Consider the following 27,587-nt stretch of genomic DNA (forward strand, 5'->3'; position numbering starts at 1 on the left):
TGGCTTAATTTACGTTAAGCCGATCAGTTATGATGCTTTAAGCACAGTTTACCTATATGTGAAATCACCGAGTAAGTTAGTTCATTTTTGCTTCTACGATGGTGCGCTGCTTTCTCGCGCATTGAAGTTACTCCTCACCGAAAGAAGCGAAACGTCAAACGCGACTTTGTTTACTTTGTGATTTTTGTGGTCAGCTCAGTAGTAGCAGTTCTAGTCTAGCGTGAAAGTGTCGAAAAATCTTTTGAATAGCAACGAAAGCATGGCAAACGAAAAGGAAAGTGACCAATCGAAAGTGGAGGACATACAAAAAAATCGCAAACTAAACAGAAAGTTGCTGGATTTGAGGGCAAGCTCGAAAGTTGATCAGTAAGTGTTCTTTCGAGAAGTGTGATTCCGAAAAGGTTCTTTAGTTTCCGTAGTAAATGGTAGGCAACTAGTTTCCTTCGGCACAAAACTATGCATTTCTTAATTCCGTATCAAAATGCACCTATTTGACTAGCCGTCGTTCGTGTGTTACACAATCATTGTGTTGTGAAGATGTTACGCGTATTAAAGTCTTTTAACGCGGCCCATACAGTGCAACAAGGGCACGAGCAAATTATGTAGTTGAATACCGGTTTTCCGCTTAGCTACTAGAGATGACATTTACACACAACGAAGCATACTTAGCAGGTTCCCACTGTTGTTATTTTTAGCAATTGGTGGCTTATTTTTGGCGTTATATTGGCGCTAACGTTTGCGACGAGATTCTACAAAGTGACTGTGCCGGATCATGTATGCTGGGATGAAACTCATTTCGGTAAGATGGGCAGCTGGTACATCAACCGGACGTTCTTTTTCGACGTTCACCCTCCGCTGGGAAAGATGTTGATCGGATTGTCCGGCTATCTAACCGGATACGATGGAAAGTATCCATTCGATAAACCTGGTGACAAGTATAATGGGACGCACTACGAGGGTATGAGAATTGTGAGTAACACGGTGTCTCAATCAAAGCATTTGATTTCATCGTGTCTTTTTTTCGTTCCCTTTACAGTTCTGCACCGCCCTAGGTGCAGCCATAGTGCCAATGTCGTTTCATACGGTGTGGGATATGACGGGATCACTGACCGCCTCGGCTTTTGGCGCGGCATACATTTTGTTCGACATCGGTATGCTGATCCTGAATCGTTACATTCTGCTGGATCCACCGCTGATCTTTTTCATGACGGCTTCCGTGATGGGAATGGCTCGTGTAACGAAACTGACACGAACCGAACGGAGCTTCACGCGCGGCTGGTGGGCCTGGTTGAGTTTCACAGGGGCTATGCTGGCCTGTACAATTAGCGTCAAATTTGTGGGATTATTCGTCGTGCTGTTGGTGGGCTTGCATACGGCCAGTGATCTGTGGGATGTACTTGGCGATCTAGCCAAACCAATAACGTACACCGTTAAACAACTATTAGCTCGAACCATAACGTTGATTGTGCTGCCAATTATTTTGTACGCAACCTTTTTCTACATTCATTTGCACGTGTTAAATCGCAGTGGTAGCGGAGATGGATTTTACAGTTCTGGTTTCCAATCCAATCTCGTCGGAAACTCGCTGTACAATGTTTCCATGCCCCGTCAGGTTGCTTACGGTGCGGTAGTCACACTGAAAAATCATAAAACAGGTGGAGGCTATCTGCACTCTCATAACCACCTTTATCCGAAAGGATTCGGCGCCAGACAGCAGCAGGTCACTACATACAGTCACAAGGACGATAACAACAAGTGGTTGCTGAAGCCGTACAACAAACAAAGCTTCGACAATGTTACACTAGTAAAGCACGGTGATCTAGTACGGTTCGAACACATCGCAACGAAACGAAATCTACACTCACATCGGGAACAAGCACCGGTTACGAAAAAGCACTTGCAAGTAACGTGTTATGGTGAGGTAAGTAACGTTTATAGCAAAGACACGAACCACACACGCACTGAGCTTGTTTTCCGCAGGAAGGACAGGGTGACACAAACGATGTCTGGCAAGTGCAAATGATTGGCGGTAAGGATGGAGATACCATCGAAACCGTAACCAGCCGATTGGTTTTCTACCACTACATCGAACGGTGCGTGCTAACGACCACGTCCAAACAGTTGCCAAAGTGGGGCTTCGAGCAACAGGAAGTAACTTGCAATCCAAATATACGTGACCGAAGCGCCGTTTGGAATGTCGAGGATAATCAGTTCGAAAAGCGTAAGTAGGAAAGGGTAAAGCCCAAACTTTCATTGTAGGTGGCGCCATTTTTATTAAGCTTTTTTGTTCGTCTGTCTGCAGTGCCAAGTGTAAACTTTCAAGTGTATGCACCCGGATTTTTGAGTCGCTTTTTCGAATCGCATGCCGTTATGCTGCAGGGAAACTCCGGACTGAAACCGAAAGACGGAGAAGTCACAAGCAGACCGTGGCAGTGGCCGATCAACTATAGGGTAAGTTGATTGTTGAAAAATTGCATATAAAACATCTTGTGCGTATTATGCGTTCACCCTGCACCCCTGCATTTCTCAACTGTGGAAGCTTAGATTAGATCATAATCTTCAAGTTAAAAGCTTTCAGTCTGCAGTTAGTTCGCTTCTTAGTTATGGAAGATTTTTGACGGAGGACTACGTCTTACAGAAACGTAACGAAGGTAGGGTGTTATTCCGAAAAATCTAAAAAAGCGAGCGTCACGAAAAATGATAGGTTTTGAGTGTTAATAACTCGGTTATTTCCCACCCAATTCGAAAGGTGTTTATGTCAGTCGGTCAGAAATCTTTCTACGAATTAGACAAAATAGTAAAAACAATTCATTTTTCACTATTGATAAATGTACATTACGTATATTTAATTTAATTAACCAACCACATGCCAACACATTTTTTCTTTCCAAGTCTGTGTCTACAACCGAAAGGCTCTTAAGCTGAAAGTGCAAAGTTAGCAGAACATAAATTGCACAATTCGGTAGATTGAGGCTCAGTTGATGCTAATTAATGCTCCTAATAATGACATTCTATCAACACCTAAATTAGAGATAGAAATACAAATGTTAACATTTTTCATGTCTTTATCCTAAGTAATCCCCATAACATGAATAGTGTAGAATAAGTGCAGCTCTAAGCTGCAAAGCTTATTACTGCCATGTTTCCCGAATGCAATCGGAACTTATTTGAGTTGATTGGAGCGGCAGCCTAGAAGATGCACTTTGAATCAATTACACATCATGCTTGTTTGACCGTGCTACGAAACTGCGAAACATTTCACTACTGCTTGATCTCTATCTTGATTTCGAACGGCCCGCAGGTCAAGCATTTACATTATTGATAGAGCATACTTTAGCTAGCTAAACTCTCGATGCATCAAACTTCAGTTTGCAGCCGAGAATTGAACAATATCTAAACGTAATACAATTGCACACATCCATAGTCGTAAGGAACTGTATGCATTTTATGTTAGAGTGATCCGAAAAAAAAAAACGATTATTAGATTATTTAAAGTTTAACGACCTAGAAATTGCAGAAAAATTAGTCAGCTCAAACAGTCAAGTTAAATAGTCGGATTGCACTCTAAAACCTTCATCAAAATTAGACCACTCTAGTTCGCTATGCTCCGCATGCAGGATCTCGTAATTGCTATCAACTGCAACTCTTCCTGCTTCACGCCGCCCGGTGATACTGCGAGCATATTATATCACATTATATTATAATCAACATCCTCATCATTCGCTTCGTCGCCATGGCGCTAAAAGGTGCGCCACCCGGTAGTGCGATGCCAGAAGCAGGCGATTAACGATGATTAAGCGCATGATGTTTAACATTGCGATGATGTGAAACATTACCGGTGTCCGTCAGCGTAAAAGCGATGAGCAAGTCTATCCTTAGAGAAACGTCACCGCCGCTTGTGGGAGCCCACTTATATGGTTGAAGTGTGTTAGAATGAGGAAGCACACCGTTGACAGTACTCACCCAGCGAAGAGCATTCTAAACAATGCCACGTTATGCGGATCATAAACAAGCAACGCTTCCAATTAGTCTTACTAGTTTGCTGAATGGTATCGAGCCGCTTTGCTTGTCGAGTAGCATTAACTTTGGAAATAATTATTTAAAAAAATACGTAGAGCTTAAGTGAAAGGACTAATTCCATTCCAAGCGGCTCCATCGTTATTAGTGATAACAGACATCACAACTTCTGAGGATTCTATCCCCTCATGGTGACATATCAATGCAACATTTACCGAAGAATTATTATTCATCATTCATTCTAACCTACTATTATAATTCATTAGAAGATTCATCTAGATTAAATTAGAAATATCCATCTAGCCAATTTTCACATTTTCATATGCGCCAATACACTGCTGGTAGCCTTTTCCAATGAAAAATGAAAATGGGAACCCATCGCATTCCACGCTTAGGAGCAAGGGGTTTCCAGTAAGGCGTATAAGTGCGTAGTAATCAGAGATTACTTTTGTAATAATTTACGAATTAATTAGGTAATCAGTATAGTAATCAATGATAATCTTAAGTAATCATTGGTAATCATGATTAATTTATATTAATCACAAGAGATTGATTACTGGTAATGAGAGGTAATCAGTAAAGTAATCAAAAGTAACTTTTTTTCAAAGATGCGTAGTAATCATTGCTGTTGGAAACCCCTTGCTTAGGAGTTACCGTTTTATCTATCCGGAGAGCTTTCCTACACTCTTAAATGATTCTACCTGTAAATTGGTCGGATTTAGTTAAAGTTAGGTTGAAACTACTCAAAATGCCCTTAAAGTGTACAAACTCAGATTTTGAGTAGTTTTTCAACCAAAAAATTGGTAGTAGGAACTTAAAATTGCGTTATTTGTCATAGAGAATAATTCAATTATCGGTAGCAAGTAGCCAAAATTGGTTGAAATTTTTACCCAAAGTTTGAGTTTGTACACTCTAAGGGCATTTTGAGTAGTTTCAACGTAGCTTTAACTAAATCTGACCTATTTACAGGTAGAATCATTTAAGAGTGTAGGATGTGGTGAAATTGGACAGTGGGCCCTGTGGAATTGCTCTAAATACCACAGTATTGTAGAGCATCTCCGTCAGAGCAGGTTAAAAGTGCCACTTTAAGTTCAGCTCCCTTCCAAAGGGTGTCGCACATTAAATTGCTTCACGGAACAAACACTGTAGAAAATTACCTAGTTGGCCGATCCTTTTCCACCTTGGCTGCAGCCTGCAGCTTCTTCTGTACGGAAATTCATTTTTCTTCATGACTTTCTTAGATTTGACCTCCTTGGAATGCTTCCGTAGTGTCTGCTTCATATTGACCCAGTATTTTTCGATGGGCCTTAGTTCCGGTGCATTGGGGAGTTCATGTCCTTGGGTACGAAAGTGACCCCGTTGGCTTCGTACCACTCCAGGACATCCTTTCAATGGTGATACGAAGCTAGATCCGACTAGAAGATCGTAGGGCCCTTGTGTTGCTTCAACAGAGGAACCTTGATGTAGATCTGCTCGTTTACAGTCCCGGTAATCATGAACGGCGCACTCCGTTTGCCACATGAGCAGCTCACTTGCCAAATCATATATTTCTTGACAAACTTTGGAAGATTCTGCTTCCTTAATTCCTCTGGAACATCAAACTTGTACTGTACGGTGAAGAACAGTAGCCCCGAAAGCTGCCGGAAGTCCGCCTTGACATAACTCTCATCATCCATGTAGAGACAATGAGGCTTCGTCAGCATCCGGGTGAACAGTTTCCGGGCCCGTGACTTACCCAGCGTATTTTGCTGTTCTTTTACGATTTGGAGCTTTTCGCACTTTGTACGTATACAGTCCCTCCCGGTTCTTGGCTCTCTGAACGAAAGACTCTGAACTAAGAACAGATTCAACTTTTTGGCTACATCCCTAACCGAAGCAACGCTTTCACGATACGCTTATAATCGTGATCACTCATAGAACATCAATTCTGACCGCATTTCTCCTTCCGTTGGATGCACACGGACACGAAACGGAACATGGAATATACTGACCCTTGCCCAGCAGGGCAAGCGGGCTCAACTTGCAAGGAAAGCTGGCTGCCTGAAGCTTGAAATCCTGGGACTGAGCGATGCCCGCTGGCCGGGTCTACTCTGGCATCGAGGTGAAAATGCTACTCGAGAAAGAGGAGCTGGACCAGTACATAAAGTCACGTGGGTTTCCCGCGACGGCCGAACAGAAAACCAAATCGACCACATCTGCATCAGCCGAATATGGCGAAGGAGTCTTCTTGATGAACGCAACAAACGTAGCGCTGACATCGCATCCGGCCATCATCTTGTTATCGCTGGAATACGCTTGCGCTTGCTCGCTTTCTACAGCGTATTTTCCGTGGTGCAATTTGATGTGGGACACCCTTAATATTCGAGGAAATGAAGCCACACTTGAAATGGAGTTACAGTCATCAGGATTTAGTGACATACGAGCGCTTGAAGAGGGTCACCTGGCTAAAGTTGGACCTGGAATGGGGAGAAGACCAACGACCCACGGTTGGAAGTTGAAGTGTAAGATCGGGCTTCCGAGCGAGTTTAACCCGAAAAGTCACCGCCACGGTGTTCAAAATACCATTATTAAAAAATAAAATGGGCCATTTAAACGGCAAATGCCAGTTGGTTTGTATTGCCAGCCTACACCTCTGAGCCAATTTTTTAAAAAATCGATCGACGAATTTTCAAGTTACGCCCTTTTAAAACTTTCTCATTTGAAATTTGCTCATTTGAACGTAAATCACAGCCGGTAGAAATTTTTTATGCAACATATGCTCGCCGACCATTTTAGGAGTTTTACGCTGTATTGGGACTAGCCGGAAATGCTCCGGATTAAGTAAGCGCTGTGGGAAATAGCCAGTTTCGTCCATGAACAAAAGCTTATCGTGCGACACCTTAAATCACACTAGAAATTCGTCGATCGTTTTTTTAAATTGGCTCAGAGGTGTAGGATGGTAAAGGCAATACAACGCAACTGGCGTTTGCCGTTTAAATGGCATATTTTTTTTTTAATAACGGTATTTTGAACACCTGACCGCTATATGGAGGAAGTAGCAATGAATACCACTTAAACACCGCTGCACCTGTAACGAATGTCGCGACTCGAAAATTACGTTATTGATAGAGAAAGCCTCCATCCTACCACAAACGACAACGGCTTGAGGCTAACCAACTTCCCTGCAGCCAAAAGAATGGCTTTCTGTAGTACCTTTTTTGCACGACGGACTATTCGCAAGCATACCTGGAAACGCCCCAACGGAAAGGCCTGCTTTCAGATCGACCACGTTCTAGTTGAAAGCCGACACTTTTTGGATCTCGCAGACGTACAATCCTTCCGGGGACCAAACGTCGACTCAGACCTTTGCATATTTCGCAGTAAGCAAGATTCGCATCCTGTTGTCCAACGTATTCGAATCGATACCAACGAGGAAGATACGACTGAATATTCGGCGATTATCAGCGGAAGGCGTTGCTGCAGCGTTACTTTCGGAAAACTGGTGAGCGGTTCGGTGAACAACTTAGAGAGGCCCTAAACGAGCAGGGGAAGCACATCTACGATGCGATCCGTAGTACAGCGAGAAATCTTGAGTAGGGTACGGGTTGGTATTTCCAGCCCATTAAGCGGTAGCCTGAACAATATTCAGGAACTACGTTGAAACTATATTTATTCGAGACAAGATTTTTATACCAGTTGAAAGAATAATATTTACTGAATATCGGCGTGTATTTTGGTCTTAACAAAACGGTATTGAATTTGAGTTATAGTCGCGAGAAATGATGAAGTCGCTGCGACTAAATTGAGCCCATTTTCTATAGTGGTGTCTGTGTTTTTTAAATCCGACAGGCCGAAATAGCTAGCACAGCGATTAAATGCTTTTCAAAAACAGATCAAAAGAGACAAGAAAAGAGAGACCGATGGATAACTTCTCGCTATTGCCCTCATTCCGGGCTCATTGAAGATAATTAGTTTTGCAGTGACAACAGCTTGCTGCTGGCGCTGGTGTATCATTGAATCGTTCATATACACTAGCGCCAGTTGTCACTCAAATACCAGATATGTCAGCACATATATTGGTAGTAGTGAAAATAACGCACCATATGCTGGAATTAAAAACAAAATGCTGCTAATGGCTAGTGAATGAAAATTGATTGAGGAATTTTTGTGTTCTTCCGTGATAAAAAGAAGTAGAATTGTTCTGTGATAGCATATTCATAGCTGTTTAGTTTCTAGAATAAGTAAACGTGATCATAATTGTGTGTTTTCCAAACCATCATCAAGAGCGGATACGCGTAAGCGATTGCTGCTGTTTTTTCAGCTTGGTTACGTGCTAGTGGAAAACCAGTGGTTTTGATGTTTATTGAATAAAATTAAGCAAACTACTTACATTTTTATGAAAATAGTTATAACACATTAAAGCCTATGAGTGCTACATTCGTTTCAGTATTGTTATATAGCGGCAAAGTTTTTATTTGGGAAACTGTAGCCAAAAAAGGTAATGTAGAAATTAGTAGCGTGATGGGAATACCCTCCCATACCCTACTACTGCAGCTCCAGTGAGTGCTTCTACGCAGAGTGCCAACGAGTGACTGACGGGAAGAATCGAGCCAGAACTTACCTTTTGGCTATAAGTGTGATACGCCATATCAGAGAGATACCGAGATGCTAGAGCTGCTGAAAAGAGACTTCACCATCGTAAGCAACGCGAGCACTGGGATCGCGTTCTTGCGGGAGCGGAGAATTGCTTCGAAAGGCACGATACGAGAAACTTTTTTAATACGATAACGGTATCAGGAACCGGATCCTGCCAACTTTTGCTATGTGCAACTACAAAGATCGGATTACTTGATTACCGACAGATCGGAGATGGCTGGACGTTGGAAACAACATTTCGATGTGCTGTTGAATGGTGAACAAGATGAAGCTATCAGCAGAAATAAGATAACGATTGAGCATGATGGACAAGCAATGGACCCACCAATTTTGGACGAGGTTAAGAAACCAGCAAGTGAGTTGAAAAATGGTGAATCTGCTGGAAAGGATGGCAACCTCGCCAAACTTTTGAAAGTCTGGAACGAAGGGCTGTATTGTGCAAGGCATAAACTGTAGAGGAACTACTTACGGATTGGTTGGAAGGTCGCATATGGCTTATTTCCAAAAAGGGCTATCGACTCGAATGCAGCAACCATCGACGCTTAACTCTCCTCAATTCTGCATACAAAATTCTCTTCCGCATTCTGTTTCATAGCCTGAGGCCATTGCAGGAAACCTTTGTTGGTGAATACAAGTGCGGTTTTCGAGAAAGACACTTCACGACGGACGGATTGTCGGCAAAAATAGGCAAATTTAATTTCTTGGTGTTTCAAAAATGCACTGTTTGGATGTAATTGTTCATAATAAACTTATTACCCAGTTGATTTTGATACCTAACTTAGATATGTTTCAATACTTTATTCAGTTGGCATCTCGATCTTACAGTGCAGCAGCAATTTTCAATTTTAGAAGCAGTAAATGAGAGAAAATACAGAGGGAAAGATCCACAGAGACATTAGGCCGTATGAATAAAAGAGTTAGAGCAAAATTTGCTCTATACGATTTAAACGGGAAAATCAAAGTAAACTGTTTTATCCATACGGCCTATTAAAAAATAACAAAGTTCAAATATTCTTGTTTTGTTTTCATCAAGTCAAGCAAATCATTTAAACCGTTACTATAAGCCGATTTCCAGTTCCAGTTATTCAATTTTCTCGTTGTTTTGTCTGTATCCTGTCTGAATGTGAACTTTCACTAAAACCAAACATTTTAGACTGACTGAAGCCATTCACCATTCATTTAATTACTGCATAATTATTTCTTATTTACTGTGACCTGCATACAAAACAAGAAAGCAGCGCTTTCCCTATTCATGCTCTTCGAAATGTTTTCAATATTTTTTTTCCTTAAACACTTTTCCCTGACCTTGGCGCACTCGTCCGGTCGCGGTCGGTGCAAACGCGTCATGCAAAAGCCTTCGATTCACGGTAGAGGTACGTTATGTTGCGTAAAGTAATGAACCGGCTTTTCTCATTCCAGTATTTACCCTCTTGTGTCATTCTTTGGAAACCACTCACTGAGAGAATGTTGAAAATCCATTCCCATTCAAGCAGGCATGGTAGGCAGTCGGCGGCGGCAAAGTGTTGTAAGGCTGAACAGTTCACTGAAGGACCTCTTAATTACTTCTGCTCTCGTTAGCACCACCATAATGGCCGTCATAAGCAGATTCACGTATCCACTGCCAACTTGTTAGCAGCCTGCGTGCCGGTGAAGTCGATGCTGGCTGCAACAAGCGGTTCATTACGCAGCGCGGCTTATCTGGAATTGAAGTAAACTGCCCACTGGCATCCTCGCCACCTGGCGACCTGGCCTGGCGAACCGAATCAACGAGAAATGCAAAACAAAAGTCAACTATGGCAACCAAGCTTGAAGTGTTGTAACTCACTTCTACTATTTAGCCTACGCTGGGATGCCACTGCACCACTGCCGGTGATGGCGAAAGACGCATTTGTACTAATGAAATTAATTTAAAAGCTGCAATCATTTCCATGTTTAATGATTCATTTATAGCAACAGTAGAGGACTGTTAGGTTTTCCGCGTTTTGATATCGAAAGTAATCAATTGCATCAATTTCCAATGTTATAATTGAACTGCTTTTTTCGAAGAATGCATGACTTGAAAATATCACAAAACGAGGTAAATGCAACACACCTGCGTTTCGAATGCAAACTTTGACACTTCTAACCATCTATTTCGATTATATTTCCCTTCAGTAGTGTACACTGATAGTATAAACACTGACGAACTGACATAACACATAGAAGAAAATCCTTTAAAAACCATCGTCCTACACATTTTGCTTGCACACTAGCACCCTCTGTTATGCATATTGCGGATTAGCTTGCATTTACAGGGTTTTATGCTGTAGGATTTTTACATTTGTATGGTTTTATACTGAAAACTCGAAGCAACACTCGCGCGGCGCGGTGTGGCCGTGTTGCGAAACATGCTTTTTTGAAAAATGAGTGGTTTTTTATTGAACGTTGGAATTAACTCGAGTGTCTCGTCTGTTTGTCTGTGGTATAAATTCAATCATTTGAAAAATAACCTAAGCACAAAAGTATAAAGCGGTCTTAATTCAACGCGAAACTACATAAAAAGCACACCATCAGGTTAATTTTTCCCACTTGTTTGGCGTTTAGTTTATTTGCTTTCTTTTGCTTTTATTTTTTGGCTTTCTTCAGGGTCAATTTTTCTCTGGTTCTGAGCACCGCGTTTATCTGCTGGGGAATCCCATCATTTGGTGGAGCAATCTGGTGTTTCTGGCATTGTTTGTCGTCGTGTTCCTGGTGGAGGTAATTAAAAACCAGCGGAATGCAGCATTAACGACTCGAGATGGCGGTGGCGGCGGCGCTTCAATGACAGCAGACGGTAAGTTGGTGAAACTAGATGTTGTCTAGTCAGTGATTTTTCTTTCTTTTCGACCCAGATTTCAAATGGCGTTCGCTGCGGGCATCGGTTTGGCTTTTCGGGGGATGGCTTCTGCACTATTTACCATTCTACGCGATGGGCAGAGTGCTGTACTTTCATCATTATTTCCCAGCGCTGGTGTTCAATTCAATGCTTGCAGGTTAGTTATGTATTATTGAGGTGTATTGGTGTATTTTCTTATTATTTTTTTAGCATTTGGTCAACAATGCTAAAGATTTTCTGATCATTTTATTTTTCGATTGTGGCGCGTTCAATTCAACATATTGCAGGTCAAAAATTTAAAATATCAAAAACACGAAACTGATAATTTTATTGTGGGATGGTTTGCCAAACATGAACGAATAGGGGAAAAACGTGTATAATGAGATAGTTTTTTCCATCAATTTTAATTTTCAGTCGTTTTGGTTTGAGTTTCAGTTGTTTTGGTTATAAGCAAAATTAGTTACAACTACAAATGTGAAGGAGCACTGTCTCAGTGTTACTGCGCCAGTTTGTCTCACTGTTCCGAATAGGAATATTTTATGAAAAAACGTCAGGAGAAATATAAGGGGCGATGACCTGATTTTCGAAGCTAAGGACATACGTACTACGCAGAAATTCTTTGGAAAGTGAGAGAATACCTGAAACTGCGGGAACTAGGGGAGAGTCTGGTGAAGACTAGCTGGGGCCCACAAAAAGGCGAGACGTTCTTCAAGCTGATGAGAAACTCGTTAGTTAAGAGTTCGGCCTTCAAGGAGCTCATCGAGAAGTCCTTGACGAATGAGCTGTTCGAGCCCTATTCCAAAAGACAGTGATCGAATGTAGAAACTTGGATGAGCTCACCACGCAGGAGGAGCTACAGATCGCGCTTAAAGTACAATGCGGGGTGGGAGACGTCCCAATTACAATCCGGATGCGTAGAACACCTAGTGGAATGCAGACTGCATCGATACGATTGTCAACGGCTGTTGCGAACAGGCTGTTAGAGGTGGGCAGCATTAAAATCGACTGGTCAGTGTGCTCCCTGAGAACCACTCAGATGATTCGGTACAGTGTAGGGCAAGATGGAGCCTTAGCAGTAAGAAAGACAAACAGAGTTGGATGGGAATGGAAAACGTAAAACTTCATCGAAGCACTTAGAACGGACGGTGAGCCTCAGAATCGAAGTGCGGCGAGCCTACAAACATGTTGGTAAGGACTGTGACACGTCCATGCCAAGAAATCTGATACGCAGGAAACAACGTCGGTGGAATGAGCAACTTAGCAATCTCTGCAGTAGCTGCCTCAGAGCCAGAAGACGAGTACAGAGAACGATATTTGCGTCAGACGGAGAAGAGAATAGGTTGGTGTTCCAAGCAGCAAAAACCGTACTAAAAAGAGTGATTAAAGCGAGTAAAGCGACCTGCTGCAAAGAGCTGTGACGCTGATACCAACTCCTGGGGCACGGCGTACCGTATTATGATGGCGAAGGTGAAAGGTTCGGCGATAACAGTGGAGTTATGTCCAGAAAAGTAGAAAGTCGTCGTAGAGAGGTTTTTTCCGAGACATCAACACCGTACTTAGGCTTCGAAGACGCCTAAAAGGGTATAACTTTCCAACGAGGAACTTGTCGCAGTGGCAAAAGGACTAAGATAAAGAAAACGCCAAGTCCTGCCGGGATTCCTAATATAACTCTAAACGCCGCAGCTCAGGCATTCCTGGACGTATTTAGGACGATGCTACAGAAATGTCTAATGGAAGGTCGCTTTCCGGGTGTGTGGAAGATGCAGAGTTTTACTACCGAAGCCTGGAAACCCCCTGAAGATTCAGCATCTTACAGACCAATCTGTCTGTTGAACACACTCGGGAAACTTTTAGAAAAGATGATCTTCAATAGACTGACGAATTTTACGGAGAGTGCACACGGTCTGCAATTTGGTTTTCGGAAAGGCAGGTCAACGCTTGATGCCGTAAGTACTGAAATGGAGTAGGCCGAAAAATCGGTCAAACAAACACGAATGAGCGACAGCGATATTGCGTTGTGATAACGATCAATAATGCCTTCAATAACACCAGCTTAGAGGCCATCACCGCATCACTGCACAGAATGAGGGTACCTGTGCAAGATCTTGAAGAGCTCTAGAACAGAGTGTTAGTCTACGTGACTACCAAGGGCAGAGATCGTTGAACATCACGACGCGAGTTCCTCAAGGTTTCATGCTCGGACCTCGAACGCAAAATTTACCCACAGGGTCAGTGATGTTTGGTTTTACCAGCGACATAGTACTGTCGGTAGTAAGAGAGACGTTGGAAGAGATTGCAATGCTGGTCACTGAGATGACCGGAATGATAGAAAATTGGATAGAGAATTAGAGTGAAGCTGCAGTGAACATCACGTTTTATCTTTTGACCATCTTGTCACGACGTTGCAGGTGGACACCAACTGTCCAATGCTCACATTGGGAATTGGTTCTTTCCACTTCGTTCGTTGTTGCAAATGGCTGAGATAGTGTAGACGCCAGCAGTTCCAGAGGGCTTGGACTGCCTTTTTCATCTCCTGTAATCGTGAGAGTCGATGAGGATTGCAACTGATCAAATCAGGTTTTGTTATGGCTATCAGGGATTCGCCCACAAGTAAGTGACCAGGAATGGACCATCTGCAGAATCTAAAAGTGAGGAGAGAGGACGGGAATTGAGGACGGATTCCTTCTGGACAACTATAGTTAGTAGTTGGTCTATGCTGAATGAGCGGTTGCCTATGATACGTTAGAAGTGGAACTTAAACGATTTGATTCCAGCTTCCCAGATTCCGCCGAAATGCCGAGACCGGGCCGAAATATAACGGAACGTGATTCCATTTTCAATGCAGTAGCCTTTCCAGTCCTCGGCATGAAAATGACGGAGAAACTCCTTTCGCATATTTTGAAGGTCGCGATCCGCCCGACGAATGCGGTTGCATTATCGCAATGCAGTTCGAGTACCCGACCGCGACGTGCCACGAATCGCTTTACGGCGTTTATACAAGCAGACGACAACAGATCGGCGATAAGTTCAAAATGCACAGCCTTCACCACTAGACACACGAATAAACCGACGTAAATCTTGAATGGCTAGCCCGTCCACTTAACGGACGCATGAAAACCGGCCCACAGTATTCCAGCCCAGAACACAAAAATGGTCTTAGTAGACCTGACACTCACAGCAGGTAGTGGAGCCATGATTTGCTGTGCTAGCCGTGGTTGACTCCGGAAGCATGTCGTGCAATTGCGCACCACTTGTCGAGCTAGTTGACGACCGCGAAGTGGCCAAACCGCTGACGCATGGCAGCGAGAGTAAGCGAGGGACCTCCAAGTAGAGTGCGGACATGGTTGGACCGAGCTATGAGCTAGCTAAGCTGATGATCGACTGGTAAAATGATCGGGAAACGTGAATCGTAAGGCGCATCCATGTTCGACAACCTTCCGCTGATTCGAAGCAAACCCAACGGGTCCATGAATAAGTTCGAATCCTTGAGTAATGATTTCCACAAGTTTCTGCTAGGCTTCGTTGTCGGGTCGTCCACCTTTTGTCAACTGTGCATACCGAATGAGAACCTTTGTTCCGTTTGTTCTTGGTACTTTTAGCATTGTGCACGAATCGAAAACAGTATGCTACGGTTCTGTTTAATTTGGAAAGAACCGAGAAACGTCCAAACAATGAGTTAATAGTGGTGACAAGAAAAGTTACAGCAGGCTAGATTCAATTTATAGTTCCTCTGCATCCGGAGGTGACATCACACCCTCGGGCCAAGGGTCGATGGATTGTGTCAGAAAACTTGGACCATGCCACCATAAATTGTTTGCCGAGAGCGCAGTCGCCATCATTCCTCGAGATATACAATGAATCGGATTCTCCGTTGATGCGACTTAGTTAAACGTACAATTCTTGGTCAGACGTTGTATTTCTGAGATGTGGTTTGAAACGAACACCTTCCAAATGTTAGATGACGATTTTATCCGCCATCTTTTCACTACACTTCCAATGAAACGGTAAACATACGCATCCATACAGAATTATATTTCTACCGAACATTACAGTTGTAGCGCATTTTTCCAACACAGATATCTAATTCGCCTAGGTTTAATCGTCTCGTCGTAAAGAATTTGCGATCTGTTGATTCAAGCGATTTTTGTCATTTTTTCTGGCACACTTCCCTTACACAGACATCAAATTGGACTATGTTTAATCGCGTTCGTGATTTTTTTGTGGCAACGAGAGGGCTTTGTCACTATTTCTGGCGTACTCGATAGAAGAATCTCAATAGGTGTACTAATAGCGATAAGAAGCCGGCGTGACAATAAAAGCCTGAGAGGGTGACCCAGAAAGTCATGTTGGTCGCCAGTTCTGGATCGGTACACGTTTCGACAGGTATGCGGGGAGCACCCAAGTAACAATCCTATAGCAAATTGGTTTTATTCATTTCTTATAGTAGTTTTATCAGAGCATTGCAAAATCTATCGGACGGAAAATCTATCTATAGCGAAGACTATCAACGCGTTAGCCAAAATTATGCCGTATAGGTATGGACCTAGTACCAGCAATCGACGACTACTGACCAGCGTATCAGCGTCGATACTACGGTATGGAGTCCCAGCCTGGATCGCAGCGTTGCGAACCAAGTGGAATCGCGCAACGCTTATTTGTACCTTCCGGCTCATGGCTGTGAGAGTGACCAATGCTTACAGAACCATATCATCGGAGGCAGCATATGTACTTCCCCTCTGAATCACCCTGGATGATGCAGGATAACCCTGGATAACGAATACTACAGACGAAGACAAATCAGAGGAATTTGGAAGCTGGACTCGGCCATTCCAAGCATACTTCTTATATTATGCTTACTTACCTTACTAAATATTGATCGACGCGCACACACGAGGTTACTAATTATCGTCTGTGCACCGCGAAACTCCTGTGCTCCTGGGTCCTGTGTAAATCATGGCATGCTCACTAATCTTGGTATGCAAAGCACATACAGTAATATCAGTTATGCGAGTTAGCGGTACGGTAACATCCATAATGATTAAATGGTGAGACACATGCCTCACAGAATCTAAATGGCTAGATGGCAGCAAAGTTGGGCTAGGACTGGGAATGATGTTCTATCGACCTAGTTAAACAGGACTCATGGGCAAGGCAACTCTCACTTGAGGCAGTCTCTGTCGGGGCACGACAATACAGGCAATACTTGTGCCGATTCGGACACGCAATGACACCTACCTGTTTAGAATGCGGAGAGGGAGAAGAAACAGCGGCACACGTTGTCTTCGAATGCCCAAGATTTGCCGCAGTGCAAACGTAACAAACAAAATGTGTCACGAAAAGAGTACTTGGAATGCCGTCAACATTACACTGCACAAATAAAAATGGAGAGACAACCAACGGACGAATAACGCTAACTATTAGCTACGGATAGACGTAGTGGAAGCAGAGAGGCAAGAGGTGGCCGTAAAGAATGGAAGTCATATAGGTCGCCATCCCAAGATCGGTACACGTCTCGATAGATGAAGTGGAAGTGAAGTGGCGAACTCGACAGAGGAGTGCAGAGCTTGATAAGAAACCTTGCGAGGGTAGTCGTGAGGAGATGGAAGTCATGACGGTCGCCATCTCTGGATCAATACACGTCTCGACAGGTGCCGAAAGTGGGCGGTTTAGCAACATGGAGTAGCATTTAGCATAAAAAAAAGTCCTGCGAGGGTGGATGTGAATGAAAGGACGTGTCCGGATCGGAACTCCTCTCGACAAGTCTACGGAACAGTATACAAACACAGCCTCCCTCCGAAGTAATATTTTACGGCAGTTCCGGGGGGTTTACCCAAGGAGCAAAACGGCAGCACTTAAAAGAGCAGATGTCGAATAAGAGTTGTGTGGTAGCATCCGGTGCTGAATAAGCGAATTTGCTGAAGTACGTGTTGTTTAAACGTCATATCCCACATTTTTCCTAGCTTCTAATCAACATCTACATGTTGTTATGTAAGTGTGGAATGAGAGTCGAATAGGCATTGTGCAAACGTATCAGTAGCACAGCTAAGAGCAGGTGTGGAATACCGGTCGCTTAAAAGCTACCGTATCAGCTAAGAGCAATTGTGGAGTAAAAGTGGAATAAGAGGGGAATCAGCATTGCGCAAACGTATCAGCAGTATTACAGAAAGCACGTGTGGAATAGTAGTGGAATAAGGATGGAATAAACGTGGCGCAAACGAATCAGCAGCATTGCTGAGAGCAAGTGTGGAATAGTGATGGAATAAGGGTGGAATGAAAGTTGCCCAAACGCATCAGCTGATTGCTAAGAGAAATTGTGAAATATGTGTCGATTAATCGTCGTACAAACGTATCAGTAGCACCACCAAGAGCAGGTGTGGAATAAAAAGTGCTTGATGGCAGCCAATAACACAATAACTTGAATGACACTTTATACTTTACACTTTATAATTTATATAAATAAATTTGTATTAGGTACACTTTATTTCTTTTTTTTACAGATTAAGAATAGAAAAAATTTCCATAGCCACTTTTATCTGAGACAAATCTTTGCTGGTCGTGGCAATCCTTTTATTTGTTGTTGTCTGGACGATCTGTATCTTCTCCCTCGGCGTGTCTTTATCCCTCGTCCAAGGCAACCAGCTCTACTTGACGCTTTGCACAGGGAGATGAATTGCGTCGGGCTAAAGCCGCCAGAATTGTTATGACCGGGTGGCATAATGGCAATACCACCACTGTAATCGCGTGACCAGCTCCCGCTGCCGGTGCGCGAAAACCTCACTTCTTCTCGTGCCATCCACTGCTGCTTTTTGTTTTTTGGATGAAAAAAACTAAATCCGACCCGTTGACAAATATACTTGCACAGACAGCAAGCAGAAGCAGTACTATCTGCGTAAACTAATGATGGGGTGACAAAGGTACTAATCCTCTGCTGTACTAGCACGAACCACTTCTGCTGTTAACTAATCACTGCTGCTGCTAACTAATCACATCACTGCTAACTAACTGAACAATTGCACACAATGTTCGCAGCTAGACGAAAGTTCTGGATTTCCAGTTTCCAGTTAATTTCACTCAGTAGCACCGCTCACCGTCGTCAATATTCAAGAAAAAAAAACCTTTGCGTTGTGAGTGTGTTAAGGCCCAAACAGAATGCTGCGTCAACGCATTCGTCAGCGTCAATTTGGCAATAAACCCATGGGAAAACTGTCAGAATGACGCCGACGGACACGTTGACGCAGTATTCTGTTTGGGCCTTTATGTTGCTGTCATTGCTGGTGGTACAAGCGAAATACTTTAGCACAAATAGTTTATTAAATGTTTAACATGTGCAGAATAAATACTTCTAAAGCAATCTTGTACAGCAGATGCCAAACATGATTTAAGAAACTACTCTTCAGCGCTTAAATGTATTTTAGCCCATTTTTGTTCCACGCTTGACAAATTTAAACAGGTAAATCCACATCGGCTAAAAACTCGGCGCCTGTCATATGTCAGATTATCTCAGATGTGTTCGTCGATGGCTTCCGACCGTCAGTATGTAAGTTCGAATCCGGATGAATGAAAAAAGTATAATGGCAGGCTTGATAAATTTTGAGTCAACCAACGATTTCCTACTAAGTCTCTCATTAAATTATAAAAATACGAATACAAAAGTGAACATAAAAATAACGAAACCCACAAAATAAAATAAAAATACTTCCTGCATATTTTATTCTTTTTGCTTGTCTAAATGCTGAACTGCTGTGGAATAAACGTAATTTCAGTATCATTAGCAGCAGTTTAATAAACATCTCTATACGTACTGAATAAACATTTTACTATACGTTGCATAACAGTCATACAAACGCATCTTCCACGCCCATATTCAGCACTGTGCTGTTTAAATTCTCCAAAACCAACTGTATAAGCATTGAACAGAGGTGTATAGATATACTTTAAAAGCAGCTATACAGCATGTGCTGAATAAAAGCTGTCGGTGAAACGTTTAATAAGCAAAAATTGTTCCTTGGGTAGGTCAGACGTCCGTGCGGTTGGGATAGAATCTCACACTTATGCCACGTGATGTAAATATGCATCATAAGTATGCCCGGCTTCGAGCTTTTCATCATGTAAAAACACACACGTTTTGCGTCCAATTTGAAACCTTTGTTACATTTATAGTATAACAAAGATAAAAAGAAACACCGATGATGGTAATTTACAAGACTTGCCGACCGCGATGACGGCAACAGACTGCCGTTTCTACCGCACCGACCGAGCAGATAACCATCTAGCTTCTGGAAAGCAGCAACAAGAGCATCCACACAAAAACAATGTTGTCGCTCAGTAAGTGTGTGGAGAATGATAAAATTAGAAGAGCGCAATAAAAGTAGATATTAGACTTCCTAATAGAGGGCGTGGCGGTGGTGTAGAGGTATTACATCGATCGATCCGTCAATCGAGAGAGTTGGATAAGAGTTTTATGGTCGTTTAATCATAGTTAGTGTACGTGTACGTGTCATAGTGTAGTTGTAGAATTATAAGTTTTATGGTCTTATCCTATGCTTATGCTTATGCTTATTATAAGTTTTATAATCGCTTTTAAGGAGCAAATGCTGAAAACCTCTTCAAGTGCAACTTAAAACCAAATTTGTTACTTAGAAATTAATATTTTTTGAAACGATGGTTTTACAATTGATGGTGAGACGGTAGGGGAAACAAGTGAAAATTTTTTGGGAATGGAGGTGAAAGAGTGGCGGGTGTTGTGGGTTCAAATCCGGTTATAATCTCTGATTATAGCTTGGCTCGACCCATGCACCTTCCAGCACTGGACAAAAGGTAGGAGTCACAACGACAACTTGTTAAGCGTAGCTACCTATTACCCCTCCCCCTTCCTTTCCACTCCACTGGAGGGGAAACCATTCCCAAAAAATTTTCATTACTTTCCCCTACCGTCCCTCCATCAATTAGTTCTACAAAAATATTCAAAAATCGTTTCAAAAAGTATTAACCCTAGAGCGGTCGCGTTAAAAAAAGTTACGTAAGCGGTCGTGTCGTGTACTGAGTACACGGCGAATAATACTGCCTATATCTCAGGACTGACATGAGATAGAAGGTTGCGGTTTTCGACAAAGTTGTTTATCTATTTAAGACGCATCTGGAAACGAACAATAAAGTTTGAGAACTGATCCGCTAGATGGCGCAAATGTCGACCAAAACAAATGATTCTAGAATCTTGATGCTAGATTCTCTAATATCTCAGGACTGAGAAGAGATAGAAGGTTGCTGTCTTTGACAAAGTTGTTTATCTGGACGAGATCAATCTGACTGCGGACAATAAAATTCGGAACTGATACGATAGATGGCGCTTATAACGAGAATATTGATTTTTTTGGAATATCTCAGAGTCGTGACGAGATAGAATGTGATTGTGTTCTACAAAGTTAATGTTTTTTGAAACGATGGTTCTACAATTAATGAAGGTACGGTAGGGGAAAGAAATGAAAAATTTTTTGGTGAAGGAGGGGAAGAGCGGAAAGGAAGGGGGGGGGGGTATTGGTAGCTATGCTTGACAAGTAGTCATTTTGACTCCTACATTTTGTCCGATGCTGGAAGGTGCATGAGTCGAACCAAGCTGTAATCTGAGATTATAACCGCTGGACCAGCGCCTCTATGGTTCAAAGGTACAAGTACCAGCGAACCACATGCCCTGGCGGGTGTTGTGGGTTCGAATCCGGTTATAATCTCAGATTACAGCTTGGTTCGACTCATGCACCTTCCAGCATTGGACAAAAGGTAGGAGTCAAAATGACTACTTGTCAAGCATAGCTACCAATACCCCCCCCCCTTCCTTTCCGCTCTTCCTCTCCTTCATCAAAAATTTTTCATTTCTTTCCTCTACCGTCCCTTCATTAATTGTAGAACCATCGTTTCAAAAAATATTAATATATATGTATGACCGCATTTCAAGGTCAAGACTAAAAACTTGAGATTAGTCTTCTACAAAGTTATTTGTTCGAACAAGACACATTTGGTAATGCATAACAAAGTTTGAAACTGTCTCACTAGGTGGCGCACGTGGTCAAATTATAATCTTATGATGCTATCTCATGACCATCATACGATAGAAGGTTGCGGTTTATGACAAAGTTGTGTGTCTAGACAAGACGAATTCGAAAATGATCGTTCAAATTCGGAACTGTCCCGCTAGATGTCGCAGTTGGCAAAATCATATTTCTTTTTGCGATATCTCAGCTTATGTCGAATAAACGGTAAAATGGCTTATTTGGTCTGGAAGAGAACACCAAAATGTTTGCAAATAGTATCCTTTTGGCGATTTTCCTAAAACAGAGTTTGTGAATCATCGACAATGTTGACAAACTGAATAATGCACATATCTCACCTAGAGATACATGATACTTATTCAACTTACCCAAGTAGCATACTTACGATACTTTCATTTATATCAATTTATTAATGACTCACATTAGTTGTATAACAATCAGTTGTACAGTTTTATAATGAGTATGTTATTAGGGAAGTTTGCTATGGTATGTTGAGGTAATGCTTTAAACATTAGAATGTTAGAATTATGTTGACACTTACCATAAAACGATACAAAACGAGCATTTGTTTGTTTTATTTCCTGCTATGATAATGAGAATGAAAAATGTGCATTAGAACAATCCCGTAATATTCTTATTACGGTCACTTATATCATACAGGAAATAACACACACGTAATACAAGGAAAGAGTAAAGAATTCGAGCCCAATGAAAAAAGTAAGCTGTATACAAATGAGTATCAAGAGAGTGCACTTCAGTCGTGTTGTCGCGTTAGCAAAACAAATAGCTTTGGTTCTATCATCACGCACACCTTAATAATTGCAAGCATCAACGTTGCCATTAAGCCTGCCCGTCAAGTTAGCTCCGGGCTACGATGCTGGCCCAACAAGCCAGTCGTCGTATGTTCGAGTCTCGACTGGGTAGTGCCGCTACAGAGTTAATAGGATCTTTGCACTAGCACAAGTTCTGAAGGACGTTTATACCCATGCATGGTTTTGCTTTGCTAATAAATCTAGAGTTTACCAGCTTTTTTTATTGCATGCCAGACAAAGTTCAAAATCTTCCAGATATTTGGTAATGTCCCAGATTTTTGCCAGATTTCTGTTTCTCCGTTCTGCAAAGGAGTCATCACTCCTAATTTCAGACAACATTTTATATCTACGTTGAACACAACTGGCAAGACGTTTCCCGAAAAAGTCCTCCCCATCGGTCAAATTGATCGCCAGATTTTGGCCAGACATTTATTCGTGTTTACCAGATTTTCGAATAAACCTATTAGCGACCCTGGGAATAATAGGGATTCAAACACTCTAAAATTTGTTTGAAGAATGTGATGGAAACGCAGCACGGGTTTCCAGGAATCTTTTCCTGGTGATATTTCTATATAGACGATGTAGACGACGAAATTGCTTCGTCAAAATCATTTTGATCCGTCTGTGCTCTTCATCTTGTCTTTTGATAAAAGTTGAAGCAATATGTATTAATTGCTTCTGTCAGCAAACCATAAAAATAGCTGTTGATTGGCTGGAATTGACCACGCAATCAATGATAAAAAGGACAACGATAAGTTATCTAACGTGTTTTGAAAACCACTTTGTAGCGAACAGCAGTGTTCTATGCCATCATGGTTCCGCAATATTCCGAAAATAATTTGATTTTCTCATCATCTCCACCTACTACTGACTTAATTCCGAATTTTATTTACCATCGGAAGTATCTTGACCTGATAAACAACTTTGTTGGAAACATCAACCTTCTATCTCGTCATGGTTCGGAAAAATCGCCAAATGAATTAAATTTCACCGTATACTCCATCTAGCGGACTAGTTCCAAATTCAGAGTTCATTACCAAATGCGTCTTGGCTTTACAAACAACTTTGTAGTAAGTAGCAACTTTCTAGCTCATTACGGTTCTAAAATATTCCAAAATTAATTTAATTTCTTCATTATTAGCGCCATCTTGCGAATCAGTTCCGAACTTTGTTGCATATCACCGGATGTGTCTTAACTAGATAAGCAACTTTGTCGAAAGTCGCAGCCTTCTATCTCTTCACAAACTTGAGCTATTGCCCGCCGTGTACTCAGTACACGACGCGACCGCTTGTGTAACTATTTTCATTTCAAAAAAGTTACGTTAGTGGTCGCGCTGGTGTACTGAGTACACGCGCGCAGACACACCATTTTCACAAGCATCTTTCGACCACTTTTTTTATTTCTTTTTGCTATATTTTGGCATCATTAGAAAGAGGAAGAGTAGATCTTCGAATACAACCAAAACCTGGTGTGATTTGATTAAAATTTCGAAGATTTTTTCGCGTTTTTCGAAAACGCGTGTACTCAGTACACTAGCGCGACCGCTCTAGGGTTAATATTAATGCCTGACAGCATTTCATGGTCAAAGACTAAAAACACGAGTTTGGTCAATTACTTAGGAATGTTGGATAGGTGGTGAATACGTCAACGAGGAAATATCCCTGAGGTGCAACTGCACTGCAATCTACATCATAGAGATTCGCAGGGGTACTCATATCAAAAGTCCTGCTCACTACGAACTCCAAAAGACCTTATGCTCTGCTAAGTTTTATCCTGAGTGGACGATTGTTCGAAGAACTTTGGACAAATTGTTTCTTGCAATTGTGTAGCAAGCAGCAGATCGTCTTGGTTGATGTCTAGTTAAATATAGCAGTTAGTCCAGAATTACAAAAAATCTCGGCAAGGATTTCAATCCGTATCAGCCAGACTTACCGCAGTGACTTTCCCAGTATCTGGAAAATATGCTGTAAATTACTAGAAAATGGAGGACTCAATTAATTTCACTAATTTTTTTTCAAATTAAAACATTTTAACAACGATGTATCTAAAGCTGCGTGAAATTACTTTTTCATACAGAATCCAATATCCACACGAGTGCATATTTATATTCATTCGAAGCAGACTTCGCAAAACGTCCGTTAATGAGGGCTTGTTCGGTTCATATGGCGAGATTATTATCACTCACTGGAAGGATAATTTAATTTCCATCGTGATCAGGTGTATGTGTGTGTGTGCAACGTGTGTATGGTGTAGTCCCATGATGATGTGATAATAGCGATTGGATTCGGTTCAGCGAGTAATTGACGGCCGGAGCGTTCTAATTTAATTTTACGGAGCACTTCTTGGCAGCTTCGGTCATTAGATAGGACTTTAGCTGATACGAGTGACTCGCTCGATTGCTATCTCGAATGGTTACTTTTCTTGTGAAAAGAAAAACAAGTGTAGCACTTATTGATTGCCATTTCAGAAACCAACTGGCATTCAATTCCAATCGATTGAGTATTCATCGAAACGTCAATCAAATCACCGTGCAAAACATATTTAAAAAAAACTTAAAGCTTAAAACAAGAAATTGTGCACGCTACATATCAAGCTTCAAAATTGTCCAATCAATTACTATAATAATATTGTTAGACTGCAATAATAAGCACATCACAATAGAAATATTAATGTCAGCTTTTGTTTACAAATTTCCATAAAAACTTAACTGTTCAGAAGCAAACGATGTCAACGATTCCGCATCCCATCCTCATACACGCAGAAATTCCACCGGCTCAGGCACGTCGTTACAACTTCATAAAGGAGCCCAAACAACTGCCATTTGTCGGGTTTTCGCATCTATTCAGAGCAATTTTATCACCCAATTGAACGTTATTATAACTCGATATAGCTAACTTTATCATCTTCCCGTCGTTTCGTCCCTTCCACTCTCGGTTGGAATGCCCAGCGTGTCTGAGCTGTTCCTGGCCCTGCACACCCAGCCACCCAGCCGGCAACCGACGTTACGGAATCGACAAGAAACTCTTCCTTCTCTTCTTCATACTTCAAGCGGTCAACGATCAACACGCAGATATGCTGCCAGTATCATCAACTCGCTCTGCTTTCCTCGCCGCACGACCCATTTTCTTTATCCACGCAAGCGGTCCTGATCCATTTCTCCATTTAGCCTGAATGGCTCAATCTGGCAGTAGCAGTGCCGTGCACTTAATGCCGCCTGTCAAGGCACAAACTTTCTCGCGGTGTCATCGACGTTCTCCTTGCCTGGAGGACGCGGCGGTAGGTATATCAGTGCAATCGGCCTCCGTTGGAAGTGCGAAAAATAGCTCGAAATTCCTTGAATTCTTGACACATTCATGCTTTCACTCATGGTTTCTTAACAGGCAGGGCTGGAAGGGTAAAACTTTTGAATGGAGCAACAACTGGCAGTGCAGTGCAATAAAAGTGCTACTGCAGCATTTTTAGTTTCTGCGGGAGTTCATTTTAGACAATTTTCCTCTCGAACTCAACTGCATATAATCGGGGACTGCCGAGGCTCTTTATCTTTTATGAGTTCGATGTGGTGATTCTTGAAGCTGCCACAAACAGCCTGCCTTCATATCGAGCTCACTTAACCTTACCCAACTCTCATTTAACGTTAAATGTCTTAAAGTATGACGATGCTTTCCGTATCCTCCACCCCCCGGTTGTGAAGGTGAGGAAGGTGCGAAAATTAAATTGCAGATACGTAAGATTAAGATCAGATTTCGAAGGAAGAGGAACTGCGGCGGAGCGAAGTGGCGAAAAGTTTTCCCATCTCTGCTTCCCCCTTCGCTGAGCTACGCTCGGTGTGTGCTGTTTAATCCTGCTCGATAGGCGAGTGCAAGGTTCGTAAGATGGTGCTGCAAGAGATTGGCATTCGGACGTGTGTGTGTGTCGTGCCGGGTCGGGTCGGGTTGGGTCGGGTCGGGTCAGGAATGCACACGTGCGGGACGAAAATGCTTGGCGGTTTTCCCCGACACACGGCTGGTGCTCGAAATGGCACCTCATCGTCGGTGTCGTGACGGACCGTATGGTTTTGATGATACATTTCGGAAGCAATCTGTATAACTTTTCGACATTTATGATACGATTTTCCAGACTGGTTTCGATGAATAAGATTAAACCGGAAATTTACAATTAGATTAGATGCAATTGTAGTTATATCATATAGAAAACTTTTAAGTTTGTATTTAATGGTGGGTTTTCACCAACTTATCTTGTGTTTGGCATGACTCTTAACTGAGGACAGTCTCTGATTCTACGTCTTCTATTTATTTCTTCTGACCAGTGTGCTCTCTGTCCTTGATCCTAAGTTACCTCTTTTAAAGTATTGAAACCAGAAACCACCCGGAAAACTATGTTCTGGATAGATTGTTGGCGCTATGAACTTTCGCCAGCAAACGATGAGTTTCATTCCAAAATTATCCCCGCAACTCTTAAGAAGCTGTTTTGGTTCCAATTTGCAAATTTAATTCGTTATTTAATGATATTCGTTATTGACAAATGTTTTAACTGATTGCGAAGTTTATGAGATTTCAAATTCGCATCGTCATTATTTACTGGAGCCTATTTTACCTAATACTAGGTAAAGTTTTGTATACCTTGTATTCTTCATGTGAGACCAGAAAAGGAACAGGACTAGCTGGCTCTTCGTTGAGTTGACTGATAATTCATAGCGTCTCCAGCAGTTCAAAAGAAAATATCTTACGATTCAAAAAAAAAAATATGAATAATAATAAATCCCTAGATGGCCCATATTTTATTCGGTATATAATCTCTTCGGTATACTAGTTCACTTTTCACGATATAGGTATTACATATTTCAGCATAAAATCTGACGTACATTTCAATCCAGCGGCATTCCACCGGATTTCGCTGGAGTACTCTTCCTAGTAAAATTTATTATTCAATGAATTAGTATGATTTTACCTTAGCCATCTATTTTTTGCCCTCTTCTGGACAATGTTAACATTTTTTCTCTCTCTCTCTCTCTCTCTGCTTCCGATTTCACAGGGGTGATGATCGACTATCTGACAGGAAAGCTGCCCGGCTGGCTACGGCACGCGGCATTGGGTGCAGCCCTGGCCGGGCTGGTCTACAGTTTCGTCCTCTTTGCACCGCTGGCATACGGTATGAATGGACCGTTTTCGCACGAACCCAACTCGACACTGGCCGGGCTCAAGTGGATGGATACGTGGGAATTTTAA

The 27,587-nt window shown here is 42.1% G+C and overlaps 1 protein-coding gene across 1 annotated transcript; it reads left to right on the top strand.

Moving 5' to 3' along the window:
• The first annotated feature begins 257 nt into the window (after positions 1–257).
• Positions 258–27,587, top strand: LOC128733194 (protein O-mannosyl-transferase 2). Its single transcript, XM_053826870.1, has 8 exons — positions 258–366; positions 696–969; positions 1,037–1,921; positions 1,981–2,221; positions 2,303–2,451; positions 11,278–11,464; positions 11,523–11,663; positions 27,394–27,587. Exons 1-8 carry the CDS (start codon positions 260–262, stop codon positions 27,585–27,587), a joined length of 2,178 nt encoding a protein of 725 aa, XP_053682845.1. The 5' UTR covers positions 258–259.

Source organism: Sabethes cyaneus, chromosome 1 (genome assembly GCF_943734655.1).
Source record: "Sabethes cyaneus chromosome 1, idSabCyanKW18_F2, whole genome shotgun sequence".
Lineage (NCBI taxonomy): Eukaryota > Metazoa > Arthropoda > Insecta > Diptera > Culicidae > Sabethes > Sabethes cyaneus.